General features: G+C 30.5%; 1 protein-coding gene and 2 long non-coding RNA genes across 3 annotated transcripts; 2 read left to right on the top strand and 1 right to left on the bottom strand.

Annotated features, from left to right (window-relative positions):
* The first annotated feature begins 2,407 nt into the window (after positions 1–2,407).
* On the top strand, positions 2,408–4,961 carry LOC131618642 (uncharacterized). The gene is made up of 3 exons (XR_009288909.1): positions 2,408–2,697; positions 2,967–3,113; positions 3,439–4,961. It is a non-coding gene; the product is annotated as an uncharacterized LOC131618642 (long non-coding RNA).
* Positions 4,962–8,890: 3,929 nt separating this feature from the next.
* On the bottom strand, positions 8,891–11,098 carry LOC131644370 (transcription factor LRL2-like). Its single transcript, XM_058914856.1, has 7 exons — positions 10,418–11,098; positions 10,225–10,320; positions 9,867–10,031; positions 9,693–9,758; positions 9,484–9,555; positions 9,346–9,405; positions 8,891–9,258 (listed from the first exon to the last, which is right to left on the bottom strand). The coding sequence occupies exons 1-7, from the start codon at positions 10,757–10,759 to the stop codon at positions 9,073–9,075; spliced, it is 987 nt and encodes a 328-aa protein (XP_058770839.1). The 5' UTR covers positions 10,760–11,098; the 3' UTR covers positions 8,891–9,072.
* Positions 11,099–11,176: 78 nt separating this feature from the next.
* Positions 11,177–12,910, top strand: LOC131644371 (uncharacterized). The gene is made up of 3 exons (XR_009296440.1): positions 11,177–11,538; positions 12,514–12,587; positions 12,674–12,910. It is a non-coding gene; the product is annotated as an uncharacterized LOC131644371 (long non-coding RNA).
* Positions 12,911–19,779: the final 6,869 nt, after the last annotated feature.

Raw genomic sequence — 19,779 nt, forward strand, 5'->3', positions numbered from 1 at the left:
CACAGAAGCTACAAATTTTAGCTTCAAATGGAATCAATTTTGAAGACAAAATCAATTTTACTTTTGTCAAACCAAACATCTTAGAATCACCCATAATCAATTCTACATCCCTAAAATTGCTTTTGACCCTTCCAAAAACTAAACCAAACATGCACTAAATCTTTAGGGCCCGTTGGGTGCGCATGATATGATAGAGACATGATAGGATATGATAAGATTTATCCTATCATGTGTTTGGTTCACATAGAATACCAGATAGTGTGTATGTATATATATATATATATATATATATATATATATATATATATATATATATATATATATATATATATATATATATATATATATCATATAAGAAAAGTCTCCCTTTTCTTGATCAATGGGATTGTCCACATTATTCCACATCATCTTCTATCCATAACTTCCAACTCTTCTGCCTTCCAAACTTTTCCCATTAATTTCATTCAATATGTACTTACAATATGCGGTTACCAATGATTGTTCCCACGAACCTTTGTATTCCGTATTCCATATTTTGCAATGGTTCCACGCTTCATTATCCCTCTACTTAATGGGCAGTTTGAAAGTGGTAGATCTGTGATCGAATAATAACATGAAATCAAAATTTGTTTAATTATTGATATAAATTTTTTTATCACAATTTATGTTCGGTTCTTTGATGGGCCGTTTGAAAGTGGTAGATATGTGATCGAAGAATAACATGAAATCAAAAAGGAATAAGGCTACGATTTTTATTGGTAAATTCTTTGTTTAATTATTAATCAAATTTTACTTTGTTAAGAATTGATTTATACTGACTTTCCGATTGGAGGAGAATCACAATTTTCAATTTTCATTCTTCAAATTGGAAATTGAGAAAATATTATTGATTGATTGGTTTAGTGGTCCAAAACTTATCACTATGTAATGGTATTTACATCCTAAAATGTAAGTGGCAATGATATGATATTAAAATTAATCAAATTTTATGGATTTACTTATTTTTTGTTTTCATTTTTTCTCTGTCCATAGGAACAATCATGCATTCTAAGGTGGATAAGAAAAAGAAATGAAAGGTTGGAATGAAGATATTCTGATATGATGCACCTACTCAGATGGAGAGGAATTTTGAGATTTAGATGATTGAATAAGTGTCTTCATATGTCTCTATATCTTTGGTGTGTTAGCATATGATATGTGATAGCATGATTTAGTTTCTAAAAACTATTTTTTAATTTTTAAAAATTACAGGACCAAAATGCATATTTTAGTGGGTTGTTTTATTCATTATATATTATAGCGACGGTTAGATTTATGTATTTTTAAATTATTAGATTTGAGAAAATTATCTAATTTTGTAAGATATAAAAGCCTTTTTAACGACCCACCCATACGTTAAAATCATTACGTTGGGAATAATTTAATTGATATAGAATCAATACATTAAAATCATATCAATTACTTACCATTATCTTAATTGGTATAAAATAAATACGTTACAAATATATTTAGTACTCCAATTATATTGATGTTGTATCACCAAAAATTGAGTCAATCAAATTATCATTAAAAATTAATAAAAATAATTTATCTCACTTGATTTCCTTCAAAATTATTTAATAGAAACTTTCCAAAATAATGAATTTATCCACATAATTTTGAAACCAAATTTCATATGGTTAGAAGATTTCTAACCTCTGAATATTTCTAACCTCTTATTTAACAAAGGATAAATATTATTAGATACATATTTTAATAAAGTGTTTTAGGCATATCATTGCTTTTATATATTGTATGGATTTTTTTGATAAAAAATGCATAATTATTATTATAAAAATAAAGTGTTTTAGACATATCATTGCCTTTATATATTGTATGAATTTTCTTCATAAAAAAATATATAATTACTGTTATGAAAAAGTTATCACATTAGTGGTATTGATATTAAATTAAATAAAATAAATAATATGTTTTTACTTTCTCTTTTGTTGTCAGTTGTAAGTTGTAAGTATTTGTCTTAAGAATTCATATCATGGTGAAGAATAATTCTGGTGTAAAATTCGAAGTACGAAGGTACCACCAAAACAAACAATTTATTCTTTGTAATCTAATTGTAGTGAATTTTACAAAATAATTAAGAATTTTTTTATATAAAATAATAATTAACATTAATTGAAATCTACTATCTACCCATTATTATAAGATTGACCAAACTCTCTAAAATACCCTTTCCTCAAAAATAATTTGCACTACAAATTAGATATTTTAGTAATTAACAAAATAACTCTTCACTTTTTCATTCTTGCACCAAATGTTCCATTTTTATTGGTCTACATTGAAAAACTTATTTCCCCCCAAAACACTACTCCTCATTTTTTCTCTCTCTTTCATTCCTCCAACCCTAATATTCACTTACTCTCTCTTTCTTTCTCTCCCACCGAGAATGGGAAAAGCTCTGTATCAAAGCAACAAATTAATGTGAAAAAATCCAATGAAATTCATGTAAAGACTGATGACAAAGATGAGTTAGTGAATCACATTGGCCTCTCACATCCTAAACTTTTTCCGATTTGTTCCCTCTATAAACCTTTTGAGATCCATAGCAAAGTGCATAAACTCATGTCAAGATCGAAGACAAAGGTACGAAGAAAACGGCAGAAACCCATAACCACACTAATCTTCGTCTCCGATTCTATGGTATCTTAGAAACCCATCTTTCATTTCAATCTCTCTTTCACTATTTCTCACTGTGAGTTCATAGTTGGAACTTAGATCTATTCTTAGATCTTGAAAAGAGTTTACGGGAAAAAGTTTATCAGAATAGGTCTTGAATTAGTAGATCTATGGTGTTTTTATTTATTTTTGCTAGGATTTTAATTTCAAAAGAAAAAAGCAGGTAAGCAACAAATCTTTTCTTACACTAATAGTTGCTGCAAATTTATTACATATGTCAATTGATGTTGCAGAGTACAATTCTTTTCAGCATTTAGATGGCTCAATTTTCTCATGTCTCAAACTATGTTAGCAAGGCATAACTGGGAACAAATGCAATTTAGGAAATGAAAGAATCAAGAATATTGAAGATACTTTGGGTGCTGCCAGACTAAACTATCGTATGTTTGATATACTTTTATTTGTATTTCTCACTGTCCGCAGCTTATTTTTATGTGGATAGTTTTCAACTTTTTCTATCATTGTCTGAGTTAAGGACCAAAATATCTGAGCATGGTACTGCTGCTGATAAACACAATTTTTGCTTTGCATCATTAAAGTTTAAGTAAGACATGTTTTATTATGTTGATACTTAAATTGTGTTGTTTTGTGATGAATTCATAGCCAACATCAAAAAAGTTGGAGTAGTTTATATTATCATAAGTTAAGCATATTTTCTCATTTTCATAATGGAGAATGATTTTGGATCTGTTTTGATGCTTGCAGATATCAAAATAGATTTTGTGGTGGAACTAAAATTGATATATTGGGCAAAAATGTTGTTGAGAAGTATAGTAAGGACAAAGGTCGTAGAAGGTTGACATTGCCTCATGTTTTCCCTCAGTTCATCTAAGGAAACAAGTAAACCAAACCAAAACAAGGGTATACACATGCTGTGTGTTCCATCGTTACATGGGTGATCCTGAATTTAGTTTCTTTGTAATTAACTTTTCCTTGCTTTGAAGCTGTTTGATTTTTTTGTCTATTAGAGGTTAAACTCATTTTGGGTTCAATTCTGTTGAAAGTTTGTCATGAAACAATAAAAACTATGTTCTGAGTTTTAATAGAATTGTTTGATGATTCTTCTTAAAAAATGATATCTGCTATAATTGTTTACCTTTTTATAGCAGTTGATTGGTGGACATTTGAAATATTCTTTCATGAATTATTATTTGGCAAACCCCATTTCAGAGGGTCAGGATACTGTGATACGCTTTTCAATCTGCCCAACTACAGGATATCTCTTTTACAGGCAAAATGTTAGATTTCTTTTGTGTGGAAATTGAATTCTATTGTGGAGACAACTCTTAGGTGATTACTTTAAAGGTTATTGTTGTCTTATTATTGATTGATGTTTTCATCTGTAATTTGTTGCGTATCTGCTCGATGTTTATGGACTTCTGTTTATCCTTTATCCTTTGAGTATTATACTTTTAATATGTATTTCCCTCTATGAAATCCAAGGTTTTAAATAACTGTTAGGGTTATAGTTTTGTCACGATCTTTGATGTTGCAGAAACTCACTCCAAATGCTTTTTCTTGGTTGTGAAGAAGACCTTGGTTTAGATTGCAGCCGGCAACCTATTTTTCAAAGTTTGAAATCAACTTAACTTATATTCCATGATTTTTTTACACAGTTTCGCTTGGTTTCTCCTTCTCTTTCCAAATTCGAGGTTGGTTTTTCAAAAGGTTATTCAACATTACTAGATCTACATTCAAAGTCTTAAAAGAAAAAGTTCTAAACAATATCAAAATGGTTTGAAAATGGAAAAGCAAAGGGAAGCAATGGTTTCTTTGGATGTTTAACAACCTTCTATGAAGAAAACATGAAGAAACAGTTGCAGTTTTGGTGATTCCGGTGCGGTGGTTGAATTTTTGCGGCGGTGACAGATGAAGTCTAGCGAGGTTTCAGACGCAGTTCCGACGAATCTCATGTGAAGTATTTGATATTTCTGTTTTGCTGAATATTTCAGTGCGGGGTCTTTAAGCAAAACAGAAATATTTCATGGTATAAAATATTCATTGATATAGGTTGTTAAAAATAATTAAAAACCAAAATATCAAAAACCTATTTCTGTTTTGCTGAATATTTCATGGAATGCAGCGGGTAATGTAGCATTTGGAAGTTTAAAATAGGTTTTGGGAATTCAGAAATTCAATTGAATCTTTTATATTAGCATTTCATTCTTTTTCTTTCATTTCCTCAAGAACCTATTAGATACTGTGCACATATTACCATAGAAAGGAACAAACCTATATGCATTAATACTAATGATTAGATAATTTCTGATATTTAAGTAACATTGACAGGAAGGTAAGGTATATAGGATGGAGAAATTAACATCCTTATAACGGAAAGATCCTTGATTTTGTTAATTAATATATATGTGTAAGTGGCTGATTAGTTGATTTGATTTGATTGTGTACAACAACTATTGGCGTGGAAGTGCATCCATTGGATTTCTTCACTAACTATGGAAAGATCCGTTTCTACTGATGGGATACAGGTGGTCAAGAGAAGTTTAGCTACTGTCTGAATTTTGGTAATTAGATTTATTACCTTGTGTTGATAATAGCGCGAATTTGTCATATGAAATTGGCGCCACTATAGATGTTATCTGATACATTTTGTACTAAGTAGTGCGCTCATGCTATGTGTATTGTAGAGCAATAGTGGTGTTGCGCTACTATAACTGCTATTGAACAACACTGTAACTAGGGATGCTCATGGACGGTTTTTATCCATAACCGATCCATATCCACATATTATCCATTTGGTATAACCGGATTTTAAAACCAATTTTCATAACCGGATTTATTTTTTCAAAACCGGTTATAAACCGGTTATATCCATAACCAAATTTTATAACCGGTTTTAAATTTAAAATTTTTATTTTTAAAATTTAATTTTAAATTACGTTATTAAAATATTAATTTTTTTGGAAAATCAACTTTTCATATTTTTTAAAGACACGATTTTTCAAAAAAACTCGAATTTTTCGTTTTTTCAAAATACTCGATTTTTTGTTTTTACGGAAAAAAATTCGATTTTTTCGTGTTTCCGAAAAAAACTCAATTTTTTTGTGTTTATGAAAAAACTAGATTTTTTTGATTTTTCAAAAAAAACTCGATTATTTCGTTTTTAAAAAAAAACTCGATTTTTTATTTTTTTCAGAAAAAACTCGTTCTTTCATATTTCTGAAAAACTCAATTATTCGTGTTTCCGAAAACTCAATTTTTTATTTTTTTTTCGAAAAAAACCCGATTTATCATTTATTTTAGAAAAACTCAATTTTTTCGTATTTCCAAAAAACTGAATTTAGTCGTATTTCCAAACAACTCGATTTTTTCGTATTTCCGAAAAACTCAATTTTTTCGTATTTAAAAAAAACTCGATTTTTCGTATTTTAGAAAAACTCGTTTTTTTTTTTATATTTTCAGAAAATTCGTTTTTTTCAAACTTTCGAAAAACTCGATTTTTCATTTTTATGTTTTTTTTCTTTCTGCAAAATATTTTAAAAATTTATATTTTTTTGTGATTTAAACATAATAGACCAATTAAATTTTTATGTTGGATATGGATATCCAAAATATGGATTTGGTTAAAACCATATTAATAATATATCCAAAATATGGATTTGGTTAAAACCATATTGGTAATTAACCGGTTTTTAATAACCGGTTATGGATATGAATATGGATATGGATAAATCCAATAACCGGTTTATTTGAACATCCCTAACTGTAACTTTCTTTTCATTATATCCTGGCATGTTGTGAACTTTACATATTTACAGTTTTGGGGCTTGGTGGCATTAGGTGTTTGGTTGTTTCTGGTATTTGTAAACTGTCTCTATTCAGTATACTTGTAAATATTTGTAACACTAGATTTTTGTTCTTTTATCCTATTGTGATCATGACTCAAACGTTTCTTTGGCTTTTATTATCTGGGATTAGTAAATGTTAAATTTTTTTTATTCTCTTTATGCTCATGGGTTTATTTTTTTCTTTGTATAATTATTTAATAATTAAGTAATTTATTTTAAATTTATTTGTATTTAAATAATTTTTTACCATTATCAATTAAATAATAGTATAATATTTTTTAAAATTTTAATAATATTTAAAATGTATTTATATCACGGGTCACTAACAAGACAATATTTATTTTAGTTTAATCAATCATTATTTTAATTTAAGAGAAAAATCTTTATTTTTAAATATTAATTTTTTTCTCGATCTTACAATTATATTTTTTCTTCTTTGCGTATGATTATTTAATGTAATTAAATTTATATAATTACTGTTCATTTTTAAAAAAAGTAAATCAATCAAATTTAACATTTATATCTAAAATTTTACATTTGTAATTGATATTGTCTAAGAGTTATGACATTAAGACTCATTCATGTGTTATCATATTAACAAATCTTTTGTTGTTAATTTTTTATTTCATTATTATTATTTGAATATTTTAATTACTACATTTTTTTAATTATTTACACAATATCATAATTCAATTATCCGTGCGCGAGCACGAGTCTCTTACTAGTTTAAATAATTATAAAATTACAAATAAATAAATACAAATTTCAAATAAGATATCATACTTTTTTTAATATTTTAATATATATTTTATAATATATTTATTTTAATTATGTAGATTCATTATGGTTAATTTATTTATATAATATTTGGTTATTATGTACATTATATTAAATATTTAGTAAAAATAAAAGTATTTAATATATAATAATTTTCTATTTAGATAGTTAATAAAAGTATATTTTCAAAATATTTAAATTACAACATGTGCCATCGTCATTCTCTGTATAGAAAAACTAACTAATATTTTCTATTTTCACTTTAATAAGATTTCTTATTAATACTACTAAATTATTTAAAATATAAAATCTGAAAGTATATATATATATATATATATATATATATATATATATATATATATATATATATATATATATATTTATATTTGACTTGTATATCAATATATTTGACTTGTATATATTGAATAATATTTGACTTGTATAATATATTTTTATATATGGAATAATATATTTGACTTGTAAATTAACTATTGATTCAATTAAGTTTAATCAATTATATGTAAATTAAGTTCAAATGATATATATATATATATATATATATATATATATATATATATATATATATATATATATATATATATATATATATATATATATATATATATATATATATATATATATATATATGACAAAACTACCCATGTAAGAACATATATTTAATTTGATAAAAAATAAAATTATTATTCATATTTTTTAAATTTTAATAATTATTTTGTTTTTAAATATTCTAATTTTTTTATTTTATTAAATTTATTATTAATATTTTTAATTTAATATCAAATTAGTTTTTATTTATATTTTGTCATTTAATTTTTTATTTTAAATTATATTTTCGGGATAAATTAGTAAATCATATTCCGGATAACAATTTGAACTAGTGAGGCAAGATAGGATAAGTTTTAGGATTAACTTATCATATCTTGTTGTGTCAACAAACATTGAATTGAGATAGGATATATGATACATATATGTTATCCTGTCTTTTATCCTGCGCACCAAACGGGCTCTTAAAATCTTATAATTCATGATAAAAACTTTAAAATTAAAATATGGGTCATTAATTTATTTAGTACATCTTTAAAAAATGACAAAAATGAAAATATTGTTTAATACATGCCTTGGTTCCTTTATTAAAGAAAATGTGCCAAAAAATAAACTATTTAAGAAATTTTGAAAGAGAAAAGAAATAAACTTTGTGCAATCTTTTAGATTTAGCATGATACTCAAAGTTAAGATCCATAAGTCAAATAACATTTAGCTATGATGAGGATAAAATTAACAAAATGAATAACTTTGAAGATGCATACATGCACAGAACAAGTTCCCTCTATCAATTAACCACTTAACTATTGTTGGTCAATTGATATCACATTTTCAACCACTTGTGCTTAACAATCTTTTGGCAGGGTTTCGATCTTTCAACGGCAGGAGCTTGCGCGACAGGCTCCGATGAAAATATTGATTATAAAAATATAGTGCTCAAAATAACAATAATTTGATAAACTTTTCATGCAACATTGAGATTTAAGTTGATAGAATAATGAAGACTCTCATAATGTTAAATATATGAAATAATTTGAAACAGAACAGCATCACACACTTCCTCCTAGTACAAAAGTGTTTCAAGAGGTGTGTTTTAGTTAGAAAAACAAAAGATGTGTCCTAACTATGTTAATTTGGTTCTCATACCATAATGATCCAAACACAGTAAATAGATATCACTCTAAATAGTTAGCTAGCTAGCTTGGTTCAACAATTGCATAGCTTGGTTCAATTCTTCAACCAAAGCAATAGGCAGTAGAATAAGACCTTTGCTCTCAAGTAGCTGACTCGTTGCTGCTGATTGTTCTTCAACTAGTTTCCCCATTATCTCTTCAAGAGGCTCGTTCAGCATTTGATCCTTTATATAATGCCCATAACCCTGTAATAAAAAAATCAAAAATGAATTTGACAGTATGCTATAAGAAGTTATTTGCTTGGAGCTGAATTCAGAGTAGCATAGTTGTACCTCATGATAAACTAGAGGTATAGCATTTGAGTCACTTTGCAATTTACTTCCACTTAGTTCCTGCAGAGGAACAATTTCCTTAGCTATGGTAGAATTTCTATTTGCAATTGATGATAACATTAGAACTTAAAAAGTTACCTTTAGTTGATTCTGCAAGTATTTAACATAGTCGATGATGTCGTCCAGTATGTAAGCTTGAGCTTGACAACCCTGCAAATTAAAAATTCAGTTCATTATGTGTAAATAATGTGAAGTACTATTCTATCAAATTCATCAGAAAGAAGAACTTTTTGACAAAGTATTTTGACATTGTTTTGACATATGTTAAATCATAAACAAGAGATTACCCCTTCTTGATTTGGAAGCAATTCATGTAAGGCTTTGAGGTTATCAGCAATACGTTGTCTGCGATGCTGTAATCAAAGAGTCCATGGTAAGGAAACTAAGTTGTATGAATGAATTGGAATAAAATTGTTAGCGAGTTGACAAGAACATAGTAATGAAAGAAAAGCTTTACTTACACGGTCAGTACAACGCGATTTCTCACTTTTCTGTCTTGTGGAGCTGCTTCCTGATTTTGGAATTGGAAGTAAAAAAGGTGAAGCATCACCAACCATTCCCATTGAATCAAATCTTGAAGCATTATGCTTATCTCCAACTGAATCACTTGGCCATGTTGCATCACACTGTTACAACAACACTTTAAATAATCAGTTTCAGAGGGATTATAGAAAGAGCTTATGTCTAACATGTTCATAAACTGTTTTGTCTCCAACTTATTTCTATAAAAAAATTCAGGACAACTCATACTTTAGTAATAGAAATAGTATACAAAAGCACTTATATAATAAGTGCTTAGTTAATAAGAGCTTAACTAACCTCAGCATTGAGAAGGTTTTGAGTACTTCCAGTTTTAGCTGTAATTGCTTCTTCTTCTTCTTCTTCTTCTCCATTATTTCTCCAAAACCCAACATGCTGAAAACAAACAAAAAAACAAAAAATCTTCAATTTCCAAATCTCACAACTATTTAATGAAAGTACTAGTTTTTTTTCTTCTGTTAATTAAAGTTACCTTCATAATACCATAGTCATTACTTGAAGAACCAATCGGTTTAAAACCAAAACCAAAAGCTTTTCCTTGATCGTTGAAGCTGTTTGTGCTGCCAAGTGTTTGATAATTGTTCCCAACCAAGTTATACTCGGTTGTTGGAAGATAAGTTGAAGATTCAGAGAGATATTCAACATAGTTACTATAAGGTAGTTTTGGTACACAATTCCACTGAGCCACACTTGTTTCAGATTGTTGATTTTGAATTTGATGATCCTCAGAGACTTCATGGTTGCTCGTTTCTTGTTCATTTTCATATGAGATTGGCTCTGAACTGTTGTCTTTGTTGTTACTTTCTCCTTCCATTTTTTCAACACCAAACTAAGAAAGACAGAGATTTAGATTATGAAGCAATTCATAAAATACAAAATGAAGAGAAGAGAGAGAGTGAGGAAGTTAGAGAGAGAAAATGCGTGTTCTGTTTCTGCTCTGTTGGTGGGTAGGCAGGTACATGCAACGACGCTGAGAATGTGAGTTGTTGTGCTGTGGAGTTGTACTGGTTGTGGTAGTGGCATGAACTGTACGGTGGATTTTGGTGCATGCTTTAGTTGAAATGTCGATTGTGCCCCTGGAAATGAATTTCAAATCATATGAGTTGTAACTTGTTGCTCAAGAGAGTGATAATGTTGAGGAAAATACTTGAAGAGAAAAACAAGATAAAGGAATGATACATTGAAATTAGGGGTGGACAGATTTTTTCAATCCAGTCCAAACCGACCTACCCAAGGGACCCATGGACATGTGGGTCGGGTTAGGCGGGTCTTCGGGTTACCGGGTTGGGAAAAAATGGGTTCATATGGATTATGTCGGTCGGTTTCGGATGCTGTTTTTGAGTCCATGGATATCCACACCCGACCGGCTGAGGAAGGGAGTATAGATGAGATAGTTAATAGGACTTGACAGATTAATGGGCCCATGGATTTTTTTCACTTAGTCAACTAGGGTTTCATCAGTTCTCATCAATCCTCCAAATTTGTTTCTCTTCAGTACCTTTCCGCTAGGGTTTTATCTTCTTCTTCAACCGCCGTCGCTGCTTCGTTATCCACGAGCACCACCACGCCACCAAGCCACGAACCACCACCGATGTAAGCACTTCTTTATTCTCTTTCTCCTTCTCTCTCTTTCTCTCTTTCTATCTTTCTCTCTGTCTCTGCTTGGGAAAAATCAAGGATTTCTACCTTAACATTTTCAAGTAAAATGATTTTTGTGTTGTTTTAAGTCTGAATCCGAACCTGTCTTATGCGAATCTTAGGTTTAACTTGATCATCTTCAAATCAATTTTGATGTGATTTTAAGTTTAACTTGATCTTATATGTCTTCTTGTAAATATTTGTTTGATTTTAACATCATCTTATTATATGTTTGAAGTGAAATTGATTAGCAGAGATTTGTATATGCTTGATGCGAATATGATTAGCAGAGGTTTGTAGGTTTGTATCAGTGAAGTGAAATATTACTTATTCTTTTGGAATATTCAACTTCTACACACATTGTTATTGAGTTTGATTCTTTTGTTGTTTCCTATTGGAAGATGAATCCTTGCAAACAAGTTGTTGGTGGACTTGATGAATTGAATGTTTTGTAATGATGTTTTTTAGTAACAAATATGGTAATTAAATGTCTTTTATAGAATAGCATGTTTATAATAGCTTTGTTCCTGCTGTATTGCTGTTTTTTCTGCTGCTGTATTGCTGTTTTTTCTGCTGCTGTATTGATGTATTATTGCTGCTGTATTGCTGTTTTTTCTGCTGCTGTATTGCTGTTTTTTCTGCTGCTGTATTGCTGTTTTTTCTGCTGCTGTACTGATGTTTTGCTGCTGATGTTGTATTGCTGTTTTTCTACTGCAGCATTGCTATATTTTTGCTGCTGTAGGGGTGTTTTTCTGCTGTTGTATTGATGTGTTACTGCTGCTGTATTGATGTTGTATTGATGTTCCTTGATGAATTTATTTTATTTATTTACATTGAATTCTGAATTATTAATATTTTTTCCTCCCTGTTTGCATGTTTTATTGCATATATGGTATGATATAACTCATTGAAACATAATTTCTTGTTTAGGAGGTGGATTATGATACATAAGGAGAAGTAGCTTATATGAGAAGTAGCTTATTTGGATTGGAAAATAACTATAGGTATGTTGTTTCTTTGATTTTTATAAAATCTTGTTCTTCTTGTGTGTTAAGGTTTTCATGAATGGTTTTCTTTTTCTCTTTAGCAGCATTTTTTTGCTACATGGAATGTGGTTGGAAGATCTCCACCAGAGTAATTTGAATATCAATGATTTGTTTCATGACTCGCGGCATGCATTTGATCAACTCAAACAGGGTGTTCATTGATGAGTTTATTTGTAAAATATTTGAAATTTGAAATTTGGATAACTATAATATATTGATAGACTGTGTTGTGATCTACACGATGTTGCAGATACAATTATATACTATTGGGTTGTTTGTTATATTTGAATGCCCAACTTTTTTATTTAGTATTGCTTTATTTTTAAATATTAAAATGAAGCTGAATTTTTTTATGATAATTAAGATCAATTAACCGACAAACCGATCCATTTTAACCGATAAACCGATTAAACCGAATCCGATCAAACTGATATAAAATTCAGTCGGAATTGGGCCTAGGAAATGAATCCATGGTTTCAAATGGTTTGGCATATTGGGCCCGAATCCAATCCAAACCGACCGATGTCCAGCCCTAATTGAAATCATTGTTAAAGACATAAACAAAATTTATGGTGGTCAAACCATTTTTAGTGGGAGTAAACTAAGTGGGTAAACTAAAACACTTTTTGTGGGGCCAAAGTGATTTTACAATTTTTTATTTGTAATTAATTTTGATTTAAGTTAACGTTAATTTAATTATTTTAATTAAAAGACATAGAAGTAAAAATTATATTTTTGACAAAAATATATTAATAAATATATAATATTATAAAATTTAAAATGATACAAAATGCACAACAATAATATATATAAAAAAATTACATTGAGGTTTGTAAATAATTATAATAAGGATTTCATTGGTTGGGATCCATTTGATAAATTAAATAGGATTGGAAAATAAAAGAAGAAGAAATTTCGAAGGTAAAGTTGTGTGTAAAAAAAATACTAATTAGTGCTATAATATTTAGGCATAATTAGTCCCTCAGTCCCATAAGATAATTTTGAGTTACGAAACAGTCCCACAGTTAAAAAAAGTAACATTAAAGTCCCTTAGTATTTGCCCCGTTAACAAATTAGATCCCATTCCGTGAGTCCAGGTTTACACCGTCTGTTATTGCCACAGTGGCATGCCACCTGTTTCCATGAGTCAGCACACGATATATCTTTATTATATCTAGGGTTTTCTTTGATCAAATATATGTATTTCTTCTTAGAGCTCCATCTTCTTCTCCTTTCTGTATTCATCTTCTTCTTTCAACTTCTTCTTCTTTCATACTTGTTTTTAATGTCAATGTCAAGTTGTGATTCTAATACAACGTCCGTCATTCGCAGAAACAAGAGGAAGGAATGTTTTTGCCAAGACGAATGTGTTTTGCGTACTGTGGGCGACATGAATAGTGTGAATTTTGGGAAAAAGTTTTGGGGGTGCCGAAATTTCTGAAACCATGTGAATAAGGGCTGTAATTTCTTCAAATGGTTCGAGGACGACATTATTGATGAAAGGGATTTGAAGATCCAAAGGCAAAAGAAGAAAATTCAGAAATTTAAGAAAGAGATCAACAACACTAGGGGATGGTTGAAAGTGGCTATAATTCTTGGAATAATGAGCTTAATGTGTAATGTTATTTTTGTAACAATTTTCTTTTAGATTGGTTAGTGTACGAGCCTAATGTGTATTGTTGTTTTGGGGTTAGGTTTTCTTTTAGGTTGGTAACTTGTATGAGCTTAATGTGTAATGTTTTGGTGTTGTGAGAAATATTGTAATGAATTGGTTTGGTATCAGTTTTCATCAGACACAATGTATCAGTTTTCAAGAGACACAATGTATCAGTTTCAGTTTTATGTGTAATGTTTTGTTTTATCAGTTTAAGTGTTATGTGTTGTATCCAATTTATGTGTTATGAATTGTTTTATGACATCTATAAATAGAGAATATTGTTTATAGTTGTATCAGCTTTATGTTTTAGAGAATATTGTGTTATGACATCTATAAGGTGGCAATTAAAATACCAACATATATATGTGAAGAATGTCTAAAATTTTAGCAAGATAGGAGCAGTTTTAATAAATCTGTATGAAGCAAGGTCAATTGCATAATTGGTATCAATTTTCAACAGAATTTTGCAAAAGAAAGTTACATTGAAGGTGGCATTTTTAAGCCTTAGTCATTGTACACAAAAGGTGGCATTTATAAGCCTTAGTCATTGTACACAAAAGGTGGCATTATAAGCCAATGTCAACACAACACAAAAAAAAGACAGTTAAAACCTATTACACAAAAGAGACATTAATTCACAGCATAAAAGTGGCAGTTAAAACTTAGGGCTGACTTGCAACTTGCTTTTTGGGACCCTTTTGAAGTCTCTCTTTCTTTTTGGGTGGTTGTTGAGATGAGCTTGCAGTTGGTGTAGCAGAAGAAACAGTTGTTGTTGTTGGTGCAGCAGAATAAACAGTTGTTGTTGGTGCAGCAGAAGAAACATCTGTTGTTGGTTGTTGGCTTGATGGAGCAGTGGTCTCATTTTGTTGGCTTGATGGAGCAGTAGTAGTAGTCACAGTTGGTGGCAACTTGCAAGTGGCCTTGTTGTGGCCATCCTTATTGCACCTACTACACTTGATACCAAACTTTGCCCTTTTAAGCTGTGTTGCACTTCTTACTTGTTCCCCAACCTCTTTGTTCCTTTTCTTTTTGGGTCTACCAGGTTGTCTTTTTATAGGAGGTGGTTGTAGGTCAACAGCATCTGTCTTGGTCCAAAGAGTAGCTCCATTGGCCGGATATATCACAGGAGTATAGCATGCTTCATAGCACTCCTTTTTGTAATAATCAGGAATAAAATCATCTACTTCTAATCGTTGATCCTTCAAACATGCATATGCATGGCATCATGGTAGCCCAGTCAGCATCCATATTCTACATGAACATTCATGCTTTGACAGATTCACAGAATACTTTTCTTCTATGATTGTTATGTGCCTAACCTCATATTCTACCTCACCTGCACGCCTGTTACAAATAAAGGAATACAATACATAAGAGTATGATTATATTATTATATTTTGCAGAATAGTATCATTATATTTTGCAATCCTTTTCCTGTTAGACTCCCATCTCATCATCAGATACACCCTAATCTCTTCAAGCATAGTCACAATGGGCTTGGCTCTTGCAGTTACAAAGACAAAGTTAAATGCTTCAGACATATTATTCACCAAAGTGTCACATTTTGGACCACTTTTAAACATTGATTTACTCCAGAACCTAGGTGGGATCTTCCAAATGTGTTTAAAGGCATTTGGATTCTCATCTTTAATCTGTCTCATAATTTTCTCCCAAGCATTTGGATGACTTGCATAGGCAGCCTTCCACATCAACTCCTTTAATTTGACACCAGGAAACTTCTTCTTGAAATTGCTATATAAGTGCCTACTCAACCAAATATATTTGTACACAATCAGAATAACTACACAATCAGAATAACTACCTAATCAGAATAACAACCAATCAGAATAAATGTTTACCTAACACAAATATGTTTATCAACTAGCCTGAATAATAAGACAATCAGAATAAATGCACAAATATGTTTAACAACTAGCCAGAATTAGTGTTTACCTAACACAAATATGTTTATCAACTAGCCTGAATAATAAGACAATCAGAATAAATGCACAAATATGTTTATCAACTAGCCAGAATTAGTGTTTACCTAACACAAATATGTTTATCAACTAGCCTGAATAATAAGACAATCAGAATAAATGCACAAATATGTTTATCAACTAGCCAGAATTAGTGTTTACCTAACACAAATATGTTTATCAACTAGCCTGAATAATAAGACAATCAGAATAAATGCACAAATATGTTTATCAACTAGCCAGAATTAATGTTTACCTAACACAAATATGTTTATCAACTAGCCTGAATAATAAGACAATCAGAATAAATACACAATCAGAATACCTAACACTATAGCCGCATTATTCAATTCATCCACATCCTCATTAATTAGTTCAGCTTCTGCTTCAACTGGATGCATGACATATAGATGCACATTCCCATTAATCAATGCAATAACTTTCATTCTAGTTGTTCCTGTGTCGTCTTTCAACATCACTAACTCATTGTCATCCATTGCATCGTAATACCACAAACTATCTACTTTTGGGTACCCTAGTTCTTTTAAACTATCCATAACCTCGAAATAACTCCAATAATCCGGGTCAACCCCCCAAATCTCCTCTAACACATCATAACCTAACCTATTAAACTCAGTAAACACACCCCCATGATGTACGACACACTCAAACCGATCACTCATGACCTAATCACAACGAATAAGGAATATGTGAGACTACATAGAAGACAACAAGCTAATAACGACAACTATGAAAACGAAATGAAGAGGGATATCCACGTACCTTAGCCTGCAAATGAGTTACTGGAAACAATCTTCGTCTTCAGCCAGAGGGTTTCTTTGCATCTGCTAGGGTTTCTGAGACAAACTATGGAAATGAGGAGAATGAGAAAATGACGTTCTGGAAACGAAAAGCTTGAGGAAATGAGGTTACTATTTGTGACACATCAGTATATGCATAATTGACACATCATATTACTAAATGCCACATAATCTTTTTTTAACGTTTGTTGACATAATGGATTTAACTGACTAACGGAGACTGTTTGAAGGAGGCTAATGAAACGTTTTAAATTTGTGGGACTAAACTGAAACAATAAATTAAGCTACGGGACTAAAAGAGTAATTAAGCCTAATATTTATAGAGAGGTAAAATCATGTTAATATAGCCGTTAAAGTTTCAAAAACTATATAGCCGTTGGTTTAATGTCGTTGGGTTTTGTTATCAATACATTTAATGATAAAAATAATAATATTTTATGTTTAAAATTGAATAGCTCACGTTGCTTCAATAGATGGTGGAAACTAAATTTTAGTTCATTTAATGCCATGTCATACTTAATGCATTGCAGGTTCCTTATGATTAACGTGAACTATAAAGAATTTTATCTTAAAGCATCCTGCGCTAAAGATGCTCTTAGAAGTTTGATATAGGTGTTACCCCATTTAAGTATCTTGGGCTTTCTATTGGCACAAATCTGAGAAGAAAAGAGATGTGGAAGTCAGTGGTAGATTCAATAAAATCCATATTAAAAACTGACCCAGGCGGGTTGTGGTAGAGAATAATTCGAAGTAAATACAGGTCGGGAAACGAGAATGTAAGCACAACTTCTTGCCCAATATCTACATGGTGGAAAAATATAAATCAAATTGAGTCTGGAGTGTGGGAGTTCCAGGGTGATTGGCTAACTACAAGATTAAGAAAAGTTATTGGTAAGGGAAACAAAACCATATTTTGGAGTGATTGGTGGTGCAACAGAGGGCCTTTAAAAAAAGTATTTAACAATCTATTTGCACTAGTTAGGGATAAAAACATGAAAGTTGTTGATTGTGCCACGGGGGAGGGTGAATAGAGAAGGTGGATAATTAACTGAATTAGGGGTCTAAATCATAATGAGTGCAAATACTTGAAAGATTTGTTGAACGTATTGGAAGAGGTGGATATGAATGACATAGAGGAAGACCGTTGGATTTGGGAGGATGGAAATGATCGACAATATTCAATAAAATATGCATATAAGGTACTCATGTTTGACAATACAATCAACTATAATTCAAGTCTCGCAATGGTCTGGCATAAAGAGATTCTAACAAACGGTTGAGTGCTATTATGGAAAGTACCACAAAACAAAATTGCTTCAAAAGATAACCTCTTTAAAAGATGCATTTTGAACCAAAATGAACTAACTTTGAAGGAAAATTGTGATACAATGCGCAATAGAAAACACAAATTTTTCTTTAATGAACCCTACGAATTGGCATGATCAGTGCTAGAAACGGTTACCTCTTGTGGATATTAAAACCTTTGATGCAGAGTCGAAGGAGTGATCACGAGCGTTGATGAAGAATAACGCCTCTACTCAATCCACACGAACAAATATCTTTAGTCTCAGTGCTAACTGATACGAATGAAGGTTTTGAGTAAGAGAGAAATAAAAAGATGCCTAGGTTTTACAAACCAGATTTTCATCAAGACTGAGTGCTTCTGCACAGGGGTTCTATTTATAGAACCACTTGTTGATCGGGACTTTATAAGTCTATCGGGATACTAACTGCAAGTATACAGTCTAGTCGTTTTAGTTTTAAAAGATATCGAACCCATAGAGACTGAGGATCAATATAGTACGATCTTATGTTACTATGTTAGCTAAAGCTATCAATTTCTTGGTTGTTGGGAACGGAAACTACATTATTTTGATTTGAAATCTCAATCCTAGTTGTGACATTTATAGCTAGTACATGTAACTTTGTTACTCTTTTCAAATCAGTAAATGAATCTGGCAATTGGTTTGCTAAATCTCGTAAGTGGACTATTTTCTTTACATTTTCTTCCCACAATCTATTATATGGATCCAAATGTAGTAAATGAGGTACATTCCATGTTATGTCATTTTCTAGTTTTTTATCCTCTCCCCCTAGAGTTGGAAATATTGTTTCGTAAAAATGACAATCAACAAATCTTGCCTAAAAAACATCACCTATTAAAGGTTCAAGATATCTAATAATAGATGGTGATTCATACCCCACACATATACCTAACCTCCTTTGAGGTCCCATCTTTGTTCTTTGCGGTGGTGATATTGGGACATATACTGCACATCCAAATATCTTTAAATGAGAAATATTTGGTTCCCTACCAATTGCAAGTTGATAAGGGGTATGTTTATGATCAGCACTTGGCCCTAGACGGATAAGTGTTACAGCATGTAAAATTGCATGACCCCAAACAATAACTGATAGTTTAGTTCTCATTATTAATGGTCTAGTAATATATTAAAGACGTTTAATTAATGACTCAACTAAACCATTTTGTGTATGTACATGAGGAACATGATGTTCAACAGTAATACCAATTGACATGCAATAATTATTGAATGATTCAGATGTATATTCACCAGCATTGTCAAGTTTAATTTTCTTTATAGTATAATTAGGAAATTGAGCTCTAAGTTTAATTATTTGTGCAAGAAATTTTGTAAATGCCATATAACGACTTGATAGTAAGCATACATATG

This window comes from Vicia villosa, linkage group LG1 (genome assembly GCF_029867415.1).
Source record: "Vicia villosa cultivar HV-30 ecotype Madison, WI linkage group LG1, Vvil1.0, whole genome shotgun sequence".
Lineage (NCBI taxonomy): Eukaryota > Viridiplantae > Streptophyta > Magnoliopsida > Fabales > Fabaceae > Vicia > Vicia villosa.